Here is a 23827-nt window from a genome sequence, read left to right as displayed (position 1 = left end):
GTCAAGGCCCCTCTGAGCCTGGTGGGTGCAGGGTGGGAGAAAGGTCCTCATGGGACACTAAAACAGCTACACCCCCTAAATCCTGGGGGGGCTCTGTGCCCTGGGTGCTCTGTGCCGGGGTGGTTGGCATTGCTGGCTCATCCCAAGCATCGTAAAACTCCCGGAAGGCTCCTGCGCATCCAAGGGGACAGAGAGCATTTCGGAGCCCTGAGCTCAACAGCCCCCGAGGGGGGATAAATATCCCAGCTTTGTGGCTGGACAGTCCGAGACTGGGGTGGTCAAGGAAAAAACAGTAGGGATGGAGGAAGAGATGCTTGGAGTGGCACGGATTGTTCCCACAGAGGGTTCTGCTGTCTGATTTTGCCGTCAGGGCAGGACTTGCTCCAAGAAGGAGTTCCCTGCAGCTAGCACCGGAGCTTTGTGTTTTCAGCAGCCCCGGGAGGGGGTGGGATCCTGCCTCGGAGCCGGGGGTCTGTGCAGGGCAGCACTGTCCCGGGGAGGGCTGGGACACTGTCCTGATGAGGACTGGAACACGTTGTCAGGCTGGGAAGGAGGAGGAGAAGCCTCCACCGCCGCTTCCTGCCCGGCTGCGCTACCAAAGATGGTCACGGCTCGCGGCGAGCCGCCAGCGGGGCTCTGCTGACACCTAGTGAGGTTCTCCAGGTCCCGGGACATGCAAAACCTCTGAGGATTTGATTTCCTTGCGCGGCCGGCGGGTGCGAGCTGCGTATGGTGGATGGGGGACCCCCCCCAGCTCAGGTTATCCCCCTTTCCTTAGGATCCCCCTTCCCTCCGAGCATCCCCCCAGCTCCCCGCGCTGCCCTGGCAGAGCGCACAGAACCCAGTAGGATCCACGCTGCCCTCACCCCATCCTTCCCAGCCGGGCTCCCGCACTCACCGAGGCTGTTTTCTGGTTTTCTTGCCCCGTTTTCCACCTTGCCCACACCCGCTGTGCCCCTTGCCCTGTCTCCGTCTCCATCAGACACAAGACGTGATGCAAATTAGAAAATAAGACACCACCGCTGCCTCTTTTGCATGCGGCCAGTGGCTTGTGATTTACAGCGTCCTATAAGTCACTGTAGTGAAGAACCAGCCAGGACCTGCCTCAGCAGAGCAGGCAAGACAGGGGAAATCCAGGTGGGCAGCACTGGCAGGAGCTGGAGATCCTCTATGAAGATCCATGGGGGAGAGGAAGGAAAAATCCCAGAGAACAGGGAAGAGGAGAGCAGAGCTCACTGGGGATGCACCAGCCCAGCCCCAGTGTTTGCTCCTAGGATGGGTCTGCCCGGTTGAACGCGGTTCCTGGAGGAACAAAGATCGAGTTCCTGGTAAGGCTGGGCCACAGAGGAGTTGTGTGTTTACAGTCTGCCGGGTCAGCGATCTGCAGAGCTTCCTGGTGCCCATAAAATGCTGCAAACTGTTCCATCCCTGCCACGTGTTTGCTTCGTTTTTCAGTCATGTTTTGTCTAAAATGTCCCTGTGTCCCTCAGACAGCAGCCTTTGGCTTTCTGCAGCCTCAGGAGAGAACTTGGCCCTTGCTGTGGGGTGAGGAGGGCACTTGTCCTAGCTGCAGTCCAGCTTTATTCCTAGGAAAATGGATTTATGGGTTTTTTTTTCAGCAGGAAACCACATCACTGTCCCATCATTTCTATCCATGTGCAGTAGTCCTGGGACTGCTAACAGCCTTGGGAACAGTGGCTTTTGCAAAACATTAACCAAAGCCCACCAAAACACATCAGCCTGTGGTTGCAGATGATGAGAGTGACCTCAGCCTGGTGGCACAGACAGGGTGACACCTGGGGACACCCATCCTGGTGACAGAGCCCAGCACTTGTCCTGAGCATGGCCCTGCTCCAGCATTCCTGCTGCTCCTTCCCTGAACTTCCCAGGCTGAGCTACTTTTCCCTGTGCTCCAGCCTCCCTGGGGACTCTGGGGTGACATCCTTTCCTGTGGGAAACTGTGCTTGGTTCATTTTGAAGTGTTTGAAACCAGCCTTGGGTGATTCCCTCTGCTCCTGGAACCTTCCAGCCCAGGGAAATCCGTCCTCGCCAGCAGCCACTGGAATGTTTCACAAGTCCTGCTGCCAGATAAATCCGAGGCTTTTTGCCCTTTCCCTGCAGATAAGGAAGGGGGGGATTATTCCTCACCCTCTGCAAGGAGACTCTTCACACTTCCACTTTTTCCCTGCAGGGTAATTAGACTCAGCTTGGCTGCTGTCAGCTCTGGAATTGTCTCTGCAGTCACTCCTCCTGCCAGTGAGGTCCTGCCCCTTGGTGCCAGAGGATGGAATTCTGCTGGCTCATGTACTGCCTTTTGGAGCTACAATTGATGTTTGGTTTTGTCTCCTTTGCGGTCATCTGGTCCCCAGAGCAGAGCAGAAACTCTCAGCTCCCCTCCTGCACAGCTTCCCCCCCAAGTTCAGGACTGGCCCGGGATCCTGTTGAACCCCTCAACTGGGATTCAGGGCTGATTCCCAGCTGCTTCCTGGGAGGCACAGCCTGACCCATCTGCCCTGAGAAGCAGCAGCCCAGCAGGTGTGAGCATAGAGCTGAAAATGCACCCTGCATTTTCCACCTCCTGGCTCTGATTTCCTGCCCCTCACCAGAGAATCTGGCACCCTGCCACCCCAGCTCTGCAGGGAGGTGCTTCCCAGCACTTGGACGCATTTTCTCCACACCCAAGGTGTGTGTGGATTAAGCTAAAGTACAGTTGTAGGTACAGGAAACACCTCCCTGTGCATTTTTTGCCACCCATTTCTGCTCCATGCTTTGAGTGAAACCCTCTGCAAGCACAGCTGGAGCAAGATCCCTGCTTCCAGGCTGGAGCTTTGCCCAGGGCTCAAGTGTTATCATCTCTCATGGTCACTTTTCTCCCACACATCTCATTTTCTTCAAAGCCTCAAACAGAAGCGTGCTCAGCACAGAATATCCAGACCCCAGTACAAGCTCTTCTGGATGGTTTTAGTCTCTTGAGCTGGCTACAAAAAAAAAAACCCAAAAAAAACAAAACCAAAAAAACAAACAAACAGAGACTCCTCCTCATGAACTCCACAGAGCCAAAAAAACAAGGAGGCAAAGAATAAAACATCCCTTATTTCTCTTGAAACTCTTTGAGGAAAAAACAAAGGCTCGCAGCAATCTTTCAAATCCTTGCAGGCAGCAGCACTGCCCACACCCCTCAAAGGGAGTCAGGTCATGGCAATGGCCAGGATAACTCCAAGCAATCCCAGCCAGGAGCAGTGCAGGGGTCAGAACATTCCCATCAATCCTCAGCTCTGCTAGCTGGAGTCTTCCTCCTCCTCCTCCTCTTGCAGAGGGTGCTCCCAATACCCACCTGCCCCACCAAAGCACATTGCCTTTGTCCCCCTGTTGTCCTGCCCTTGTCCCTTTGCTGCAGAGAGCTCCCCAGCCCTGGCCAGTGCTGCCTCATAGCCCTGCTGAGCACAGAAACAGCTCCCAGGCTCCCCCCCCACCATCCCCTCCTGGCCACAAGGGCAGAGTGGGGACTGGTGGAGCATTCCCAGCTGATCCCTCTGGCTATTTTTAAACCCAATCCTCATTCCTGTCCTTTGTACATAAATGTGGAACAAAGGATGAGCCACCCTTCCCCCCAGACCCCCCACTCTCAGCTCAGCCCTGGCCCTACCAACTTCTCAGTGTGACCAATGTGCTCAACAAAAGGCAGCAGCTCTGTCCCCTGCTGCAGTGGCCTTGGGGACAGAGCAGAGCCAGCACAAGCTGGGAATTCACCCCATCCACAGGGGTGGCTGCTGCATCCCTGTAGTGCTTCCAGCCCCCTTCACTCAAGTTCCACTTGCTGCTGTGGGAGCAGGGAATGCGAGAGGAAGGTATAAATATCCAGGGAGATCAGTGCTCCCCAGCTCTCTGCCCTGACAGTCAGTGTTGAGTGTCACCCACAGCCTGCATTCCCTTTCTCTCTCCACTCCCCAGCTGCCTCTCCTGTTTCCAGCCTCGAGTTCACCATCTCTGCTGGCAGCACTTTGATTTCATTCCTCCCTCCACCCCCGTTCCCCCTCTTGAAAAGGAGGAAATAATGGAGCCTTTGTTGGATGGCTGCGACACAGGCACCGAGCAAGGAGCTGCATGGGGGCAAGGGGCTGAGCACAGCCTCCTGCCTGGATTATGGCATTCCTGCACCACGGCTCAGAAAAAGTCAATCCTGCACCCCGTGGTGTGTAAAGGGACCCTGGGTTTGCTGACAGCCATGAAAAATCCCAGCCGAGAGGAAAAAAAAAAACAAAAACAAAAAAAAACCTTTTCACACCTGCTGCCGACTTCCCCCACTTTTATGTAAATTAATATTAACAAGTCCTCGGGTTTGGGTTCTGTACAGATATATATACAAGCAGGAAATAGCTCCATATTTACATCATTAAGTTAATTAGGCTCTGTTAAAAAAAAAAAAAAAAAAAAAAAAAAAAAGAACAGCTCCCACATTCGTGCCCTCTGTAGAGACAGCAGAGGTGAGCTCACATCCTGGGCATGGGCACAGTGTAATGTACACTAACGATCACCCCCAGGCAGGGCACTGGGCACGGCTGCTCCAGGCAAAACCATCCCAATCCAGCCTTCCCTGCCCTCCAGAGCCAGGCAGGGAGAGTGCTTGTCTCTGGTGAGGCACCACCATGTGTGTAATGTACACTACCAGTGCTCTGTGGGCCCCGTGCAAGGCATGGGACGGGCACAGATCCTGAATTTGAGGCAGTGGATGCTCCACACGGCTCCTCCAGCACCTCCAGTGGCACCAGGCTGGGCCAGTCCAGAGGGAACAAGTCCTTGGGGAGTCCCAGTATGAGCAGCCAGACCCAGCCTGGGTCACACGATGCTGGCCAGTTCTGTGTTGTCCGACTCCGAGCTGCTGTTGCTCTCCTCCCTGGGGGAAAGAGTTGGGAATGAGGCATGGATGAAGCCATAGGAGCAAGGTCTGCACCCCAGTAATATCTGCCTTAGGGCACAGCAGCTTCCAAAGGGCTCCAGAGGGACATCAGCACCTCGTGCAGCCCCCACACAAGTTTTGGTGGCAGCTGGGGCGGGTTCCTGCTGATCTCCCAACACTTCACACCATCCCTTTGGAAGCTAGGATTGGGAAAACAAGCCAGCCCCTCCCTCACACCACCACCCACGAGTCCTGGAGGATTCCTGGACAAGTCACAGTGTGTCCCAACCCGTCTGATCCTGCCCCCACACACACCCCCACACACCATGTTTGCTGTCTGACACTCACCTTAAATCCTGCAGGGCTTTCTTATTTTTCTTCCGCTTCTCCTCATCGATGGGGTACAGCTTGAACAGCAGCAGGCTCAGCAGGATCAGCCCCACGGGCACAGCAGACACCAACATCTTCAGGGTGAATTTTACCTGGTCAGGCTGGGAGCAGCCCCTGGTCTGGTACCCTGCAAAGCTGTGGGCAGAAGGGCACCTTGAAGATTTGCAGGAGCTCAACAGCTCCCTGTGGAGAGGGCTTTGGAGAAACAAGGGGATTTAGAGCCCATCAATTCCCTCCCAGAACTTGGGAAGGGCCTCTCTCCCTGCCCTCCCTTCAGCTCCCAGGCAGGAACTCACTCCAGGCTGAGCGTGGAGATGCCCAGGGAGACGCCAGCAGTGAACTTGGTGAAGAAGACATAGAAGGAGAAGAAGATGGCCTCGTGGCCATGGGAGCTGGGGTGCTGCAACTTGAAGTCATCGACGACATCTGGCAGCATGGACCTGTGTAGAGAGAGGGGTGGTGACCACCAGGACTGAGACGACAAAGCACCTCCTCTCTGCTGAGAACATTTCCCTTGGGAGCCACATCTGGGGCTGCAAAACACTGCTCTGGAAGCCCCTCACACTCACCAGGGCAGAAGGAAGGCAGCTGCCACACTGATCCCAGCAGCGACGGCCACCACGTAGGTGACAAAGAGGTTACTGTCCACAACAACCACTACGATGAGGAAGGGGATGGCAGACTGCAGAAGAGGCAGAGACCAGGTTGGCATCAGCAGGGTGCCTCCTGGTTTTTCCCCCCCTCCCAAATATCCCAGCCCTCCAACTGTGGAACCAGAGGTGCAGTGTCCCTCCCTGAGCCCCACGACACATCCAGGACAGCACAAACAGCAGGAAGAGGAACAGGCACCAAATTGTCATTGGCAACAGCCCCTGCTCAGCTCTGTGCTCTTTTGGGGGAACTCTGCTCATCCCATGTGGTAAAGACCATCCCCATGTACACCCCACACCTGAGGGGACACTCACTGCGATGCCGACGTAGACAGCAGTCTTCTTCCCCAAACGGGTCAGGAACCACTGCCAGAAGGGAATGGTCAACGTGGCTGAGAGCTGTGGGAAGAAAAGGGTTGTGGTGTTGGCTCTTCTTTCACCCTTCCCAGCAAGGAACAGCATCTGGCACGACCTCCTCCTATCCAAATTCCAGCACTTGTGATTTCCACAGGCTCCCATTGAAAAGCCACACGTGGTGTGTGGGGCCACCTCCTCCCCCAGTGCAGAGTCCTGGCCCCACACCTGCTGTGCCAGAGGGAGGATCTGGCTCAATCCTCAGTGCTGATCCTGTCACCTGCACACAGCATGGCCAGGAGCCAGGCTCTGCACCTTGGACCTTTCCACCCCGTTGAGGAGAGGGTGGGAAGCGCTTCCAGGAATGAGGCAAGCTGCAAAGAGCTCTCAAGGAGCTGTTTTGCTCCATGTTCCTGGCAGGAGACACTGAGATCCTTTTCTCAAAGCAGGGAGGGGAGGGAGACAAGTGGCAGGATTTGGACAAAAGGCCCCCATGGCTCCTGGTCTGCCCTGTCTGTGGCCCCGTTCACACAGGAACAAAGGCCCCGCTGTTCCTGCCAACCCACCCGGCCCTCACAGGGCATTTGGCAGCTTCTTCTCCCTCCCCTTGTCCCAGGGGGACCTCTGACCACTGTCCCTGTGTTCTTGTCCCTTGCCAGCTCCCAGGGAGCTCTCACAGGACCCCACCACAGCCCCAGCCCCCCGAGGGCTCCAGGACAGGGCAGTACCCACCATGATGGCCAGGAGGATGTTCTGGAACTCATTGCGGAAGCCCAGGGTGTAGGTGCAAAAGAGGGCAAAGTTTCCCTCAAGCAGCTGTGGAAAAGGCAGACAGGGGTCAGGAGGGACACCCGGACACCCCAGAGGGGACACATCTGTCCTCACAGAGCTGCACCCCCAGCACAGGCAGGGGAAGAAAGCGGCCATTCAGCGAGGGCACGAGGCCACATCCTGCTCCCTCTGCCCAGGGCAGCTCCAGCTCATCCACCACGTGCTCCCAGACCCTGGGATCATCCCCACAGCCACCCACACCCCACACTGCTGCTGCTGTCCCCAGCCCTTCCAGCTCACCATGAAGGCCAGCGAGGTGAAGAGGAAGCCAGCAATGAGCTTGATGTAGGGCCCGTGGTTCATCACCAGCTTCAGCCCCTGCAAGAAGGAGACAGGCTCGTCCGACTGCAGCTCAGAGGAATCTGGGGAGCAGAGACCAGTCCAGTGTTAGATCCCTCCCAAAATAACACCCATGGGTGCCCCATCCCACTGCTCAGCACCCTCCAAAATCCCTGCCCACCCACAGCATCCTAGCCCAGGGCAGCAGGGCAGCCCCTGCCCTCACCTGAGGGTCCCCTCAGCCCCATGGAGCAGCCTGGCTGATTCCCCCAGGATGAGCAGGGAGAGTGAATGACAGAAGTTTGGATAACACATCCCCTTGGGATGTATTGGTTGGCTCTGGCACCTGGCCAGTCAAAAATGGGTGAGATAAAGGTTATCTAACAGACCCCAGCGGTGCTCTGGCCTCCTGCAGCACCTCCCCAGACCCCAAGATCAGCTCCACCTGCCCTTCTCCTCGGGGAGACCCACAAATGAGGGGCCAAAAGCTCAGCCAGGCTCCTGGAGAGGAAGGAACAGCAGCATTTCCCCAAGTGTCCAGCATTCCAGCCCCTCTCCAGCCTCACCTCTCTTCTCCTTCACACCCAGCACCAGGATGAGGGCACAGAGGATGTAGAGCCCCACGATGACCCCTGCAGCAATCATGTAGGCATTTCTCTGTTCAAGAAACACAAGAAAGCAGTCAGGGAAGGGGCTCACCCTGGGAACAAGCCCACCAAAGCCCAAGGGGAGGACATGGCAGGGGACCCCCAGCTTACAGTGTCTGTGAGTGACTCCGTGTCGTGGGTCATGTTCAGCTCCTCCATGGCCACTGAGGAGTTGGTCAGGCTGAAGAAGAAGGGGCTCTCAATGCACGGAGTGTCCACTCTGCCAACGATCTGACCCTGGATGGCAGTGCCCAGCACGGTGCCCAGCACCTCCACGGTCATACCTGGAGGGAAAGGCCAGCAGGACTGAACACAGCCCTTGTTCACAGCAGAGCATCCCCAGCTGGAATTCACCACCCTTTCCAGGGAGAAATGAGCCATCCCAGCTGTGCTACTGCTCCCTCCAAACCCCCAAGGGAAAAAGGAGGGGGGGGGAACAAAGAGGGGGGGAAAAGGAGGAGCTCTTACGGTAGGCAGTGGCCGAGTCCCGCTCGCTCTGCTCTCTGCTGATGAACATGGTCAGTGCTGAGTAAGGCACGTGGAAGCACTGCAATGGCACAAGGAGAATTGGCTCAGGGAGGATGGAACAGCCCCAGGGACCTGGGGCAGGGTGGTTTCTGCCCCTCTGTGCAGCACAGTAAGGGGCAGGCAGGGATGGGCAGTCTCCATCTCAAGTGTGAGCAGAGCCTGACTCACCGTCACGAGGGTCTGGAAGGCACAGTAGAAGACAAGATACCACATCACTTGTCCTGTGGAGATGTCTGGCACAAACCAGATGAGGAAGTAGGAGATAATGGCAAAAGGTGTGGAGAGCATGATCCTTTGAGAGAACAAAATGTCAGCCCTGTGGGCAGAGCCTGACCAGCCCAGCTCTGCTTCCACACATCCCGTGGTGCTCAGGCATCTGATCTGGGGGCTCCTCAGCTGCCCCACAGGTGATCCAGACCAGGCTGGAGGCAGCAGCTCAGGTCTCACAGGGTTAGAAGAGCTGACTCAGAGTTCCAGAGAAGAGCTTTCCTTGCACTAGCAGGGATGTCTCCTTACACAGAAGTGATTGATCTGCTCCTGCTTTGGCTTCCACCCCCAGCCCCAACCTGTCCCCCAGGCAGCACCACTGCGTTCAGCAGGATGTAATCATCTCCCTCATCCTGGCAAGGGCTGGGGAGCAGCCAGGCAGCTCAGCCCTGCTCCCCAGCAGCCAAAAACCTCTCACCAGCTTGGCTTTGCTGCCAAGGCCCCCCAAGCCCTGGTCCTGGGGTCAGCCCTGCTCTGCTGGCAGCAGTGGAACAAACCAGCAGCCAGAAGCAGGCTGGCTCCTTCCTCCACCTCTGCCCAGCCTTTCAGAGCTGTGGGAGCAAGGACACGGGATGCAAAATGCAACAGAGGATCAGAGGGGACTGCTCAAGTGCTGAGCTTTGGCAGCAATTCCTGCAAGTTCTGCCAGCAAGGGCATCCGCCCTCTTCATCCAGTGGATCTCATAACTCTTGTCCCACTGCAGGACAGCCAGGGCACAGATCTGTCCTTCTCCAGCGCCCTGGGGACACACCACAGGCACCCAGGCCCCCCCATCACTCAGGGGAGGAAGAAGGAGGAAAGTGAGCCAGGTGTCGAGGTCAAGCCCACACCTGTGTAGGAGATGGATTTTGCTGGAGAATTTGTGAGCACCCTGTGCTCCACAAACCCCGGGACAGAGACTACGAGGTCCTGGAGCGAGTCCAGCAAAACTGAACACGGGACAGAGCCACTCATGGCCAGGGCTGGCCCTTCACTGCCAGGGTACAGCGAGATCTTTCCGTCCGGGCTGACGTACAGTACGCAAAGCTTAAATTTAAAGTCGGGGAGGGAGCAGGGAAAACAAGAAACACGAACTCCATGGATGGAGAGCAGCGACAGAGGCTGCACAGGACCCAACACATGCACATTTTTCCGCGCCCACGTCACCCCGTTGGGGAAGGAGGGGGGAGGAAAGCTCCGAGCAGCTCCAGCCCCTCCTCGCTGCCGCCTTATCTGCTCTCACATACGTGGAGCCAAGGGAAACGCGGAGCCAAATGTTGAATGAAATCACCAGAGCAGCGCAGCGGCAACAGCGTCACGCTCGCCCATCGCATGAGCGTCAGATGCGCCAGTTCCCCCCCAGCAGCGGGCAGCTGAGCCCCGGCCAGGACTGACCACAGCTCCTGGCAGGCACAGCAGTGACTGAGAGTAACCCCTGACCCAGGGCGAGGTGATTAAGGCGCTGGAGGCGGCTCGGCTGCCGTGACGTGCCCCAACTCTCATTGGCCCCGCTCGATGGTGTGTTCCTTTGTGCGGCACGCACACCCCTTCCCAGCCTTCCCAAACGGCTGCTGCCCCCGAAGGAGGTCAAAGCCAGGGGTTTTTCAGTCACCAGACACCTCAAGGAAAAGTTCAGTCATCGATAAGTCCGAGCTGTTCAAGGAAATGGGGATCTCAGTTCAGAAATGACGTCCACGAGGTTGGGGGAAGAGGAGGAAGCAGGCAGTGGATGAGCTGGTAGAAGGAAATGTGCCAAAAAAGTGTTTCAAAGAGAGAGCACTGAAAGGGAGAGGTGATGGTGCTCAGGGAAGGTGTCTTCTTCCCAAGGAACTAGAACGGCCACAAGCTTGGTACTGGAGGCAGCTGGGCATGATTTCACAGACCAGCCCCTTCAGAGCCTGGCAATAAACCCTCAAACACGACGGGGTCACCTGGCAGGTGTTGAGGGCTGGGGTCAGGGAGCAGCCTTGAGACCACCCCAGTACCTGCAGCGCCTGGTTTTGCACGCAGGGAAACTGAGGCAGCGCCAACAGCTCTGCAGCCACAGCAGCAACACCAGCCTGGGACCGTGCAGTCCCGCAGAGCCAGAAAAACCTGGGTTTAAGAGCTTTAAAATCAGCTCGACTCCATCCAAATTGGACTCAGCGGGCAGCCCTTGAGCCATGCACAATCGCAGCGAGCTCTGGCTGCCCCGGCGCTGCTGAGGGGCCCAGCTCAAGCCGAAAGCTCCGGCTAATTTTAACGAAGCAGGAGCCGCTCGGAGGAATGCGGCCACTTCAGTCCCACCCCCTGCCTCGAGATTAGGGCGAGAGGAGCCATCCGTGGCTCTCCCACACAGCCCAGCCTCACGCCCAGCCAGCCCCACGCTAATCTCCAGACCCCAGACCCCGCTGCAGGCAGGGAGAAGCTATTTCAGGCCACGTGTATGGAGCCTGCCTTCAACAACTGCCTGCTGCTGCCCGGAGCTATTCCAGGAAAGGCAGGAAGCACAGGGTATAATCTGCGGGGGAAAGCACTGCGTCCCTCCAGCTCCACTCCCCCCGTGCCCACCCCTCTTTGTGTTTTATTTCAGCGATCCCACAGGCGCACCAGGTTATTTTAGCATTAATGCTCCACATCCCGTGCAGGAGCAGGTGTTCAGGGATGTCCTAAGCCTGTCCTGGTTGCGGGCACGAGCCATTTGGAGGTGCACAGAGCCCATCCCATCTGCTCCTTCACTGAGCACCCACGTGCAGACACCCAGATCCATGACAGCTGTTTCCCTGCCTGGGGAGCACCCTCATGACTGTCAGCTGGCACTTCCACCACCCCGGATCAGCCACACACACCCCCGACCCTCCTCCCTGCGGCGGTGATGCCATCTGCTCTGGCTGCCACCAGCCAGGGCTCTGTAGCCACCACAGGCAAAGTCCAGCACGGTGGCAAGGACGTTGGAATTTGCAGGTGCAGTGACATCGAGGTCAGCCAGGCCCAATCTGGGACGCGCCAGAGCAACAGGCACAAAGTTGAGGCCACACAGCTGTTGGTGGCACCTGGGGCTTTTTAGAGCTCTTGGCACCTCACCTGGGTGAGCAAGGGTGTCAGCACATCCTGCCTCATGCCAGGGGATACCCAAAGCTGACTGGAAGAGCTGTGACACATCAGGCAGGGAATGCAGGGTGCTACCAGCAGCTCTTACCAGGGCATTAGGCGGCCGAAGCGGGTCCAGGGGGTTTTGCTGATGAAGAATCCCACCATGGGGTCAGTGATGGCATCCCACACTCGTCCCGCAAATAGGATGATGGAGGCATAGAAAGCATCCACCTGCAGGAGGAGGAACTTGTGTCAGGATATGCAACCCCCCAGTACTCCCAGCTGCCCCTCAGGGTCATCCCAATCCTACCTACTATGACCCCAAAACCATTTGGGAGCAGTCCCTCGGTCTCTCCCCTTCGTTCAGAGGGATTTGAGGCTCACTGTACCTCTGAGCGCTGCCCCACCACGTTCCTTCCATACGAAATTCCCAGATGTGGGAATTCCCACAGCTCAGAGCACAGTTCCTCAAATCCAAGGGAGTCCACGGACCCTCCTCCCAGTGTTTCCTTCTCTCCATGTTTCACACCGACCCGACAAGCTGCGGGTCTGCAGGACGGGTCCTGAGCTCCCTCAAAACAGCCACCACGAGCCCGCTTTGTCCCGCTGGGCAACAACACTCGTGGGACCGGCCGGGGGTAAAACCCGCATCCCGCGGGGGTCGGGGCACTGCCAAGCCCAGCGCAGCTCCATCCCCCGAGGCAAAGCGGCCCCAGGAGCTCCGGGATCCCCACCCCACTGCCGAACCCCGCTGCGGCCATACCTGCGCCACGTCCAGGAGGTAGATCTGGAGGAAAAAGCCCAGGGCGCAGCCCGTGATCTGGTACGGAGCCCCCCCGACGGCGTAGCACAACTTGCTGCACACCGACAGCCGCTCGCGGCTCTCCTGGAACCGGGACCGGCGTTAGCCACACCGGGAAGCGCCCCTCACCCCGGCACAGCCCGGCCCCCCCCTCCGCGCGTCCCCGGGGCTCACCCTGCGGCGGTGCTGGCGGAGCACGGGCGGCAGGAGCCCCCCGGCCCCGGCCCGCTCCGCTCCGCCGCCGCCGGCCATGCCGAGCGATGAATGGACCCAGCCGCCGCCGCCCGCCCTTGTACTGGAGAGACCGCCCCGGGAGGGGCCGCACCGACCCGCCCCCACCCGCCCCCTCCTCCTTCTCCTCCTCCTCCTCCTCCTCCTCCTCCTCCTCCTCCTCCTCCTCCTCCTCCTTCTTGTCCTCGTGTCCCGGCCTTTCGCCCCCCAGCGCTGCCTTCCTTGTGTCCCGGTGCTTTCGTCATCTCTCCTCTGCCCCACGTCTTCGCATCCCTTCATTCTCTTGTTCTTCATCCCTCAGCCCCCCTCCGCTTCATCCCTTCCCTCCATCCCATCCTTTAGCCCTCCACTCCATCCCTTCCCTCCATCCCGTTCCATCCCTTCCCTTCATCCCAGTCCTTCATCCCTTAGAATCACTGAATGGTTTGGGTTCCAAGGGACCTTACAGCCCATCTCATCCCACCTCTCTGCCACCTCCCAGCCAGGTTGCTCCAAGCTGAATCCTCCCCGGCCTGGAGCACTTCCAGGAATGGAGCGTCCTCCACCTCTCTGGACAACCTGTGGCAATGCCCCACCGCCCTCATCATGAAAAACTTTCTCTATATCTCACCTAAATCTCCCCTCTTTCAGTTTAAACCGCCCCCCTTGTCCTGTCACAACAGGCGCTGCTAGAAGGGATGCAGGGACCCTGGCAGTGTCTCCCTCACTGGATGGCCACATGGACATCGATCCCTCTCAGCTGTGCTGGGTGCTGTTTGTTCACCAGCGAGCACACACAGCCCCGTGCCAGTGACGTGTCACCGCAGTGACAGCCACCAGCTGCCCTCGGCCCAGGCCACCAGGGTTCAAAGATCGTCCTCAGATGAGGCAGCAGAGCAGGACTGAGCCAAGGAGGCCAGCGTGGCACCAGTGCCATGCCCTGAGTGCCACTTGGAGCTGAGCATGGGGATGGGAACAGGAAGGGAGGGCAGGACCTGGGATGCAGCAGAACCTGAGAGATGAGCAGGGTGGGTGGCCCAACAGCTCCAGGCACTCCCATTTTTTTGGGAGCACCCGAGCTGCTGTCACTGCTGACTCACAGTTTCTGGCCCCTCACACACCTGCAGTGGGGTCCCCTGTCACTGCCTTGTGTCACTGGGATGCCATTCCCCTGGGGATGGGGGCCTGTGTGAGGCTTCAGGGCATCCAAAGCAGTGACACAAAATACCTTGAAACAAGAGAGGAGTGAAATGTGGATAAACACTTGTCTCAGAGGGGACTCCTGTGGGGGCACTTGACCATGCTCTAGGGCCCAGACTTTCCACTGTGTGTAACCCCAGCACCATTACTCTGCTCCCTTTGTCCCAGGGGCTCCTCAGCTCCTGGGAATGCTTTTGGCATTCTTGTCCTTGAGCAAAGCACTCAGGAGCTGCCTCCTGGGCAAACAGGGCTTTAGGGGAACAAAGAAAAGGCCTTTGAGACAGAGATTGTGCAGAAAAAACAGAGATAGGTGGACTCAGCCTTGCATATGAAGAGGAGAAATAGATAGAGCAGGATTTTCCTGGATTAGGATTTTCTCCCCCATGCCATGTTGCACAGTTTCTGGTGGGGGATTTGAGCCCTTCCTCCTGAGCAGATACCCTGGGGGATCCTCATGGTGATAAATGAGCCACCAAGGGCTGATCCCAGCAGGGATGTCTGTGCAGCAGCTCCTGCCAAGCCTGGGGGCACCAGGGACCCACAGGTGGTTGGGACTGGGCCACTCATAGGGTCACCCTTGTCACCAGGACCACTTCAAATGCCCCTCTGACAGTGACACTACACCAGCCTGGCCCTCACGTCCCTCAACTGGGGACACCACTGGGACCCCTTTGAGGATAGGACCCAAATGCTGGTCCTGGGGACTCCAGTGCACAATACCATCCTGCCACCCACACCTCCCACTGTCACACATGCAGCACAGCCTGGAGCAGGATCTGAGCAAGTGTGAGAACACCCGAAACCAGACAGCCCTGCCAGGCTGGGCTGGCCTGGACAGGGAGGTTGGGCTTGGGGACAAACAGCAGCAAGGTGATCCCAGAGCTTTTGGGGGACCACAGACCTGCCTGAGTATGGGGGTAGCACTGCCTGACACCACAGAGCTTCTCCAGGGCTCAGGGTACCTCCTGCTGTCGGGCAGGGTGCAACAGTGACAAAATGAGTGGAGGGAGTGAGGAGGCAGCAGAGCTGGAACCAATGGTGCATTTTCTTCTTCTCTCTGCTCTCTCAGAGTGGGTGGCTGCATGTCCAGGGAGCTGGAGCTGCTGTGACCCCAGGGCTGTGGGCACTGTCCCCCTCCCTGTCAGGCTGGGCAGCGTTTAGTGGTCTTCCTGCAGCCCAAAGGGCCTTGGGATGGCATTTTGCAAACCTCCAGCCAGACTCTGTGCCTGCTACCCAACAGCTTCTTGGGGACAAAGGGGACTCATTGCATGGCTGCATGTGGCAGCTGCCCTGTGCTGCCCCTCTCTTGTGTGGGACCCTGGGGACCATGTCACAAGACAGAGGAGGACAAGATGAGGCCAAGCTGTGTTGGCACAGCCTCTGCTCCCTCCCTGAGCACCCAAGACTGCCATGGGGATGGCAGAGTGGCTCAAAGGCTGCTGCTGCAGTGGGGTGGGGACAGCCAGAGGCACAGCCCCAGCCCAGGACACCACTGAGACACCTGTCAGGCTCCGGGGGCAGCTGCCCACTGCGGGGAAGCACACTGGGGTCAGGAACTTCAAATCCCAGCCCTGCTGGAAGTGGAGATCCAAAGGGCACAGGGAGCTGCCCTTGCATCATGTGTGGAGCCTTGCCAGCCTCCAGCAGGGCCATGGCAGCTCCTGTGTGAACGTGCCAGCACCGGGGACACGAACTCAGTGCTGTCTGGGGACCTGTGCCAGCACCCTGAAGCTGTGGGGCACGGTCAGGGTTATCCTGTCCCGTGGATGGCCCCTCTGTCGTGGTCACTACAGTCCCCGGGGCTGTCACCCACCCTGTTTGCACAGCAAAGTGAGAGGCTCTCGGCGCTGTTTGCAGTGTGGGGATGAAAGGGCCCCTCCAGCCCTCTCCAGCCACTCTTCTGCACCTTCAAAGCATCCGGAGCCCCTTGAGGCCGGGACTCGCTCCTGCCTCACCCTGGGAAAAGCTGCGGGCCTCCCAGGGAGGAAGGAAATAGGGATGAAAGGAGACGTGGCCAGGCGCTATAGGCTGGGGCAGGTTGAGTTTCTGTGTTGGCACAGGAACAGGAGGCTGGGGGCAGTGCCAGCCCTGTCCCCAGCCGTGACCATTTGTCACTGCAGGTGCTGGGACAGCATAAAACTTTGTGGCAGCTCAGTCTCTGCCCTCAGTGCAGGGCCATTTGTTTCCTAAGGAGGAAGAGAGGGCTTCACTCACATTTTGCAGGGAGGGAAAAGGGCAGGAGCAGCCCTGAGGTGGGAGGACTTTGGCTGGTGAAACCCTGGGGACATGCCCGGGGCTCCCAGCGTGGCTGGGGCCGAAGCTGAGACCGGAGTACAAAGGGAACATCGGCCCGGACTCCACTGGGATTCCCGGATCCCGCAGCTCCTGCCCTAGCCCCGCGGGGGGTTGCAGGATTGGGGTGCTCAGGGAAGGGCCAGGAGAGCATTTAGGGTGCTGTGGCCATCACGGGGACCCCATGGCTGGGAAACAACAGCCCCGGGCCAGCATTCTCCCAGGTGCTGGAGCTGGCAAAGCTTTGCAGGGTTTGCTGAGCCCTGAGCCAGCAAGGGAAGGGTCAGAGCTGCCCTGGGACACACTGGAGCACATCGGGACACACCGGGCACATCACCTGCTTGGGGACCTCGGGACACACTGGAACACACTGGGGCATGTCACATGCTTGGGGACCTCGGGACACACCGGGACACACTGGGACACACCGGGATACATCGGGGCACATCACCTTCTTGGGGACCTCGGGACAGCCTCCAGCCCAGCGTCCGCTCCCAGCCCTGCTCCTCTTCCTGCCCAGTGCCCGCTGGCAGTGGGGAAACTGAGGCACGGAGCGAGGGGCAGCGCTGTCCCCGCGGGCGGGCCGGGCCCGGTGCGGTGTCACCCGCGTGTCCCCGGCCCCGCCGCTCCACGGACGGTGCTCCCGGGACCAGCAGGTGGCGCCCGGTGCCCGCCGGTAGCGGCGGACGGGGACAGGAACCGGGGGCACCGGAGGGGAGCGGGGGGAGCCCTGATGGACCGGGCTGGGCCGGACTGGACTGAGCTCGTCTCTGCTGAGCTGGACTGGGCAGTGCTGGGTTACACTGGACTGACTGCGCTGGACTTTACTGGTCTGTGCTGGTTCATGAAGGGCATTGCAGTGCTGGGTTGCACTGGGCTGTACTGGGCCGCACTGGGCTGCACTGGTCACTGGACTGGAACAGTTTCCTCCCTCCTGGGCCGGTGCTGCACCAGCCCCCAGTCCCCCCAGCTCCCAGTGCTGCCGCCTGGGGCAGATCCCGGGGCAGATCCCGTGGCTCATCCCCAGCGGGTGACAAAAGGAGGAGGGTGCTGGGGCTGAAGTGGGTTCACACACTTCGAGGGGAATGTGTTGGTTCCAGCTGGACTTTGTACCTCTGTGTGTGTGTAACAATTAAGTGCAAGAGGCAAAAGCCCCGCTGTGTTTTCACAACATTTATTGCCGTTTCTAGAAGGAACTTGTCGTTGGAGAGACTCAGCATCCTGCTGAGCTCACCCCGCCCCCAAGGACACAGCGTGTCCCTCTGCACCCCAAGGCTGGATGTGCCAGCTGCTGCATGGGCAAAATGCTGCTGGTGGGAGCTCTGTGAACCCAACTTCCCTCCAGCCCGTGGCTCCTGACGTTCCCCGTGGCTCCCAACCCCCCCAGGGCCCTCAGTGCACAGACCTGGTTCCCCACGGGCGCTGTGCCCCCAGCTCTGTTTTTCTGGGGTCCCCACAGCCCCTCCTTGTTTCAGCCAGCTTCTTGCTGGAGCTGGTGTCTTTCAGGGGAGCAATGCTCCCAGCTGGGTCTGTGAGGGCTTTGGGAAGGAGTGGGGATGTCTCCAGCTGGCATCCAGGGTGGCACCCTGAGCTGGACACAAACACTAAGTGACCCCAGTGCTGGAGCCATTCTCCTGCCTGCGATGGCAGCGTCTGATGTGAGCTGGGCAGCCTAATAGGAATTGGGGTGACAGCCAAGCAGGGGGGACAGATGAGACAGAGCATTCAAAAATCATCGCCGGCAGCAGGTGATGCCCCTTTGTGACTTGTCCCCTCTTCTCCAGCTAGCTTTGCCCTCGTCCCCAGGCCGGTGGCACAGCTGCGTGTCCCTCCTTAGCGCTTGCAGAGGGGGATCCCCCAAACGCTGCCCCTCCTGGTGTGCCAAGGACGGCGCTGGGAGCCCCCAGCCCAGCGCACGGGGTGGCTGCTGGGGCAGAACCCCGCGAGCATCCCCGGTAGCGACACCGGGGACCCCCGGGGGGGGGTGACACAGCGTACTGTGTCCCTTCGTGGGGCGGGACACGGGTGACGATCACGCCCTTTATGGAAATCCTTGCGTGGCGATTGGCGCGGGCGGGGCCGGGCTCCGCGGCCGGGCTATAAGAGCGGGGGAACAATGCGCCCGCGGTCCCGGCTCGGGGGCTGGCGCCGGGGTGGGGGTCCCCCCTCATCCCTGGGGCTGCCCCTCTCCTGAACGCTTCTTGTTCTCTCGGCCGCCCCCTTGCCCGTTCCGAGATGGAGTTTGATTCGTACCAGCATTACTTCTACGATCACGACGCCCAGGAGGATTTCCATCGCTCCACGGCACCCAGCGAGGACATCTGGAAGAAGTTCGAGCTGGTTCCCACTCCCCCGCTGTCCCCGCTGGGCACCCCCGGGGAGAAGGGATGCTGCTCGGGGGCGGAGGAGCGCCCGGGATGGCTCTCCCGGTACTGCCTCGCCGGGGAAGAGCCGGAGTATCTCATAGGGACGGGGCAGATCTTCGGCAACCTGAGCGCTTTCATCCTCAAGGATTGCATGTGGAGCGGTTTTTCAGCGCGGGAGAGACTGGAGAAGGCGATGACAGAGAAACTTTCCACGGGCACGCAGAGAGCCACCCCGCACAAACCGTCCTTCGCGCAGGATTTTGGGTTCAGCAGCTCCTTCAGCGAGTGCGTGGATCCCGCTGCCGTCTTCCTTTGCCCGCTGGCCGAGAGCAAGATTCCCGCATCCTCGGGATCCGAGGGCCAGAGCGATTCCGGTAAGGGATGGAGCCGCTCCGCCACCGAGCTGCCAGGTGCCCCCAGCCTTGCTGGAGCCCGGCGTGGGGGACACGCGTGTCCGCACATGTGTGTGCAGGGAGCAGGGAGCCTCCCAGCCAGGCTGCGCCTTTGTTGAGACTCTGAGCGAGCCCCGGTCCCGGCCCCACGAACAAAGCGGGCTCTGCTGTTCCCCCTTCCCGCGAGGTTTCTGCTCGGGAAATCCTTGTCCCTCTCGGGAGGGTGCGTGCGGCTCCCTGCGGCTGTTGCGTGGTCCTTTCCCCTCGTCTGGGGCCCACGGAAACCTCGTGGGAAGGTTGAAGGGCAAGTTTGCAGCTCACCGTGCAAAGTTTGGGGTTTTGAGCGTCGCACCGTGCTCTGCCACCGGCTCGTAAATTCGGCTGCTCCCCTTTCTTTCTCCCACGGCCCACCCGGGACGGGCTTCCCTAGGGACAAAAGGCAAAATACGCCCGGGGGGCAGCAGCTTTGGGAGCAGCGGCTTGTCCCCCGAGGCGGTGGCTCGGTAGGACGGGCAGGAAGAGCAGCCCCGGCTGTGGCGAGTCCCAGCCCAGCCCCAGGGCACGTCTGCCTGTCCCGCGTGGGGAACGTGCGGCTGTTTACACGGGGGGTCGGGCTTGGGAGGCCGATAGCTCCGAAATCCACCCACCAAGGGCAGCTTGCCCCGCATCTCTCCAATCTCACTCCAATTTTCGGTGCTTATTTACAAACACCCTCCGGCTCTCCGCAAGCCCGCAGCTCCGCCGGGGCCCGTGCGTTGTTTCCCTCGCTCCCGGGCTGCCTCGGCTGCCGTGGGAGCGCTGACGCGGTGCCGTGACCCCGTTAATAAATCTGCCGGTGGCCGCCACCTGCGCCGGTGAGTCACAGAGCGGGGCTTAATGCCATAAGTAGCCCGGGGACTGTAAGCCAGGTCGCGGGCGTTAAGAAGCTTAACCCAAATATGCGGGGGCCTGGCGGGGGATGCCGGTGGGGTCCCGGTGCCGCGGGGGTCCCGGAGGGGTCCGGCCGCGCCACGTGGGCGCCGAACAAAAAGCAACAGATTGCAAACAATGAGAGGGGCAGCGCTGATGGACAGGAACACGGAGCAATGGGATGGCAGGACAGCCGGCCGGCCCCGTGGGACAGCCAATGTGTGCCTGCGGAGGGCGGGGTGACGAGATCTGACTTTTTTTTATTAATGAGCGTGTGTGTGTGTGTGTGTGTGTGTGTGTATGTATGTATGTACGTACGTACACGGGGGGGCTGAGACCGCGCGGGTTGTGACACTGGTGGGTGTCCCGTAGCTCAGTAGCTCCAGTATCGGGGGGGTTTGGGCTTCCTGGGCCGAACCCCAAAACCTGGAGGGTTTTGGATATCAGCTGGGGCCACTATCAGAATCCCACCACTGGCCCCCCTCATAGGAGAATGAGGGCCAGGCCTCTGCCCATGATGCTGGTGAGTGTTTGAGCATCTCGGGGAACCTTTAGCAAGTGGCTGTATTTTCCCTCAAAGCCTAGGAAAAAAGTTGGAGGCCCATCCCCTAAAGCGAGAGCAATCGCGGCAGATTCTCACCTCGCTGTCCCCAAAGCCAGCTCCCTGCCACTAAGCTTTGCTGGGATGGGACAACAACTGAAGTGACAACAGGCAGAGTGCTTTGGGGCCAATTGTGCTTTATTTAGGTCTTTCTGTTTCTGGGCTTGAGATGCCTTTGAGGTCCAGAGTCTGCTCTAGGGACCTCTTCACCTCTCCCTCCCTCCCTGCACAGTGGGGGATTGTCCCCTCTGTCCCCGGGAAGCCGGGGCTGAATGGGCTTTATCACTTGTGAAAAGTAACAAGTCACCGAGGTGAGAAGCTGCAGCCGAGGGGAACAAAGGATAGTTCTGCCCTTATATCCCTCATTTACAATTCCAATGGGCCATGAAAGCACCCGACCGGGATGAACTTTGGAATTAGGCTGTCCCAGCATCCTGCTCCTCCAGTTCCCCCCCCCCCCCCACCTCGCAGGAGGGCTCGGGTGTTTCTTTCCTCATGAACCTTTATGATGAACACATGTTGCTCCTGGTGCTGAAGTGAGGTGGAAGTAAATCCTCCCAGTCCATTTTTGGGCGACCAGGCACACGAAACAGGGAGGGAATTCCACTCCTTCCCACGTGATGGTATTGGAAAGGCACTTAAATCACTCGGTCCCTGCTGGAGGTCACAGAGTTTGCACTGCATGAGCAAACTTTAGTGGGGAGATTGTGCAGGGAGCTGTGGGAACCCCCAGAAAGGTGACTGGGCATTCCCAGCTGATGGGGGTTTGTTCTTTCTTTGCCATGAGAGCAGAAGGTGAAGAGATCGACGTGGTGACAGTGGACAAGAGACAATCTCTCAGCCTGAGGAAGCCGGTCACCATCACGCTCCGTGCCGACCCCCTGGACCCCTGCATGAAACGTTTCCACATCTCCGTCCACCAGCAGCAGCACAACTACGCCGCCCGCTCGCCGCCTGACTCCTGCCCCCCGCCCGAGTCACCCCAGCAGGAGCAGGAGGAGGAGCAGGATGAGCCACCCAGCACCGTGGAGCCAACCCCTGCCGTGAGCCTGCCTGAGCCTGGCTTGCCAAAACCCAGCAGCAGCCCCGGCTCGGACAGCGAGGACGTGGCCAAGAGGAAAAACCACAATTTCCTGGAGCGCAAGCGGCGCAATGACCTGCGCTCACGCTTCCTGGCCCTGCGGGACCAGGTGCCCGGGCTCGCCAGCTGCCCCAAAACCCCCAAAGTGGTGATCCTGAGCAAATCCTCGGAGTACCTGCAGTCCCTCATCAGCGCTGAGAGGAGGATGGCAGCTGAGAAGAGGCAGCTGCAGCTGCGCCAGACCCAGCTGCTCAAACGGATTGCTCACCTTAAGGGGCACTAGCAACCGGTGTGCCTCCCACCCTGGTCCCCAGAACCCCCCAGCTCCTTCTCAATTTGCACATTTTTTTTTTTTTTTAATTTTTTGGTTGCTTGTCGAACTGTTGGCCCTGGGGACTGGAGCATGTGGCAGTGGCTGTGGGAATGGGTCTGCAGCAGAGACCCCACACAGCGTCACCTACCCGGGGTTGGCTTCCTGGCACTGGGTGTTCCAAGATTTTCCTTGGCCCTGCTGTGAAGATTCCTCAGTGACTGCTCCAGCTCAAGAGCTCAAATTTTATTTCCCCTCCCCAGCAGCCCCTGCACCACTCTCTGCCCATTTGCCACCGAGAGCATCACTGGGAGCTACCCCTGGGCATCCACCTCGCCCTAAAAATCCCAAGCAACCACGTCTGCCTTGGCTCCTGGAAGCAGGCAGGCACGGAGCCCAGCATGGGGCTCACCTCTGGGTAGATCCCATGGAGATGGTGAGGGCAGGATGTGCCTCTCACCGGGATGAATAGCACCCCGTGGGCAATCCCCTTGCTCGGCTGGACCGTACCTCACTTCCTTGTCATGTCACACAGTAGCTGGTCCTGGATTTTATGTTCTAGAAACTGCTGCTGTAACTGCAAGTCTTATACTGGAGGCTGTGTTTTTATACTGTATTTTTGTACCACTTTTTGAGAAGTATTGGTAAAGAGTTTCCTTTTTTTTATATATATATAAATATATAAAAACATTTTTTTTAAGGGGAATTTCCTGCTGTGGGGGAGGGCTCAGTCCTGCTGCACTTTAGGGAGATCAGGAAGGGGCTGGTTCCTGCTGGACCCTTGAGCTGAGTCCTCGCAGAGGCCATTCGCCCCCTTGCAGCTCTCCAAACCACCCATTTGCAATAACAGGGAATTTTATCCCTTTCCCATCCTTGTGAGCATCCTTGTGACCTGCTTTTCCCACCCTTGTGAGTTCTCCTTCACCAGCAGCCACTTAAAATCCCCAGCAAAGCTTTGGGCTTTGCAGTGGGCAGGTTGGGCTGTGCTGCCTTCCCTGCCTGTGCCCTCCAGCTGCCCAGCCTGTGGAGGGGTGTGTGGGGTGGCAGAGTCCCCTGTCCCCTCCCAGGGGTGCTGGTAGGGGTGGTCCTGCAGGATGGCACCCTGGGGTCCCTGCTAACCTGCTGAGAACTGTTAGAATTAACACTGGTTGGATTTAGCACTTTCTTCATTACCTCATACTTCATAAATAAATAAGTTTGCAACAGCCTGGGTTGGCTTTTTCCATGCAGTCGGCTGTGGGTTTCCATGCACCACCTTGGTGCTCCGGGGGGGGGGGGCTTCTCTGGCCCCTCCCCTGGATTTTGGGGTATCCTGGGTATGAATAGCAAATAATCTATATTGCACCAGGGCTCAGCTGCACCAAGACTGAGTTCTTTGTCCTGGTTTTCTCCCAGTGCTCGAAGAAGAAGTGGTCATGGTGGTAGAAATGAATCACCTGGATTATTTTTCCTCCTTTTAAGTGGTTTTATTGGCAAGGAAGGGCAGAGAGCCCAGGCTGAGCTGGGGGAAGGCTTTGATGTAACTGTAAACCCCCCTAATGGGGTTTGGGGCAGGGGCTGTGGTGTGATGGCTGCCCCACAGGTCAGGGGCTGTGGCTGTAACCCTATAGGGAGGGGGGAATGCAATCCACTCTCTTCCCGGAGCACCAGAGAGCTCCATATCCCAGATCTGCCAAGTGGATGAAATTATATATACGTGTGTTCTTGCTGCTGCCTCCAAACCTGACACGTTTGGGTTTCCATTGTCCTGGCAGTAAAAGTCTTACTCT

At 58.8% G+C, this 23827-nt stretch overlaps 2 protein-coding genes across 3 annotated transcripts; one reads left to right on the top strand and one right to left on the bottom strand.

Annotated features, from left to right (window-relative positions):
- Nucleotides 1–3791: 3791 nt before the first annotated feature.
- On the bottom strand, nucleotides 3792–12949 carry MFSD2A (MFSD2 lysolipid transporter A, lysophospholipid). Of its 2 annotated transcripts, XM_062508881.1 has the most exons (14): nucleotides 12872–12949; nucleotides 12659–12781; nucleotides 12002–12126; nucleotides 8745–8868; nucleotides 8517–8595; nucleotides 8160–8332; nucleotides 7968–8058; nucleotides 7363–7484; nucleotides 7024–7107; nucleotides 6253–6336; nucleotides 5857–5969; nucleotides 5584–5727; nucleotides 5246–5422; nucleotides 3792–4894 (listed from the first exon to the last, which is right to left on the bottom strand). In XM_062508881.1, exons 1-14 carry the CDS (start codon nucleotides 12947–12949, stop codon nucleotides 4837–4839), a joined length of 1575 nt encoding a protein of 524 aa, XP_062364865.1. In that variant the 3' UTR covers nucleotides 3792–4836. The 2 variants fall into 2 exon arrangements, with proteins under 2 accessions (XP_062364865.1, XP_062364866.1); XM_062508882.1 differs by lacking the exons at nucleotides 6253–6336; nucleotides 12659–12781; nucleotides 12872–12949 and having other exon boundaries at nucleotides 12002–12024.
- Nucleotides 12950–18634: 5685 nt separating this feature from the next.
- On the top strand, nucleotides 18635–22336 carry MYCL (MYCL proto-oncogene, bHLH transcription factor). Its single transcript, XM_062509198.1, has 2 exons — nucleotides 18635–19139; nucleotides 21460–22336. Exons 1-2 carry the CDS (start codon nucleotides 18635–18637, stop codon nucleotides 22029–22031), a joined length of 1077 nt encoding a protein of 358 aa, XP_062365182.1. The 3' UTR covers nucleotides 22032–22336.
- Nucleotides 22337–23827: the final 1491 nt, after the last annotated feature.

This window comes from Cinclus cinclus, chromosome 26 (assembly GCF_963662255.1).
Source record: "Cinclus cinclus chromosome 26, bCinCin1.1, whole genome shotgun sequence".
Classification (NCBI taxonomy): domain Eukaryota; kingdom Metazoa; phylum Chordata; class Aves; order Passeriformes; family Cinclidae; genus Cinclus; species Cinclus cinclus.
Note: the sequence above shows the minus strand (reverse complement) of the source record. Positions and strands in the feature narration are given on the sequence as shown.

Bases quoted from the DNA above. Each gene is read 5' to 3' on its own strand.
- MYCL (XM_062509198.1), top strand. From the start codon at position 18,635: ATGGAGTTTGATTCGTACCAGCATTACTTCTACGATCACGACGCCCAG. The intron at 19,140-21,459 runs GTAAGGGATGGA...CCATGAGAGCAG, and splicing joins CGAGGGCCAGAGCGATTCCG to AAGGTGAAGAGATCGACGTG.
- MFSD2A (XM_062508881.1), bottom strand. From the start codon at position 12,949: ATGGCCGGCGGCGGCGGAGCGGAGCGGGCCGGGGCCGGGGGGCTCCTG. The intron at 12,127-12,658 runs GTATGGCCGCAG...CTCCTCCTGCAG, and splicing joins ACCTCCTGGACGTGGCGCAG to GTGGATGCTTTCTATGCCTC. The intron at 5,423-5,583 runs GTGAGTTCCTGC...TTCTGCCCACAG, and splicing joins ATCTCCACGCTCAGCCTGGA to CTTTGCAGGGTACCAGACCA.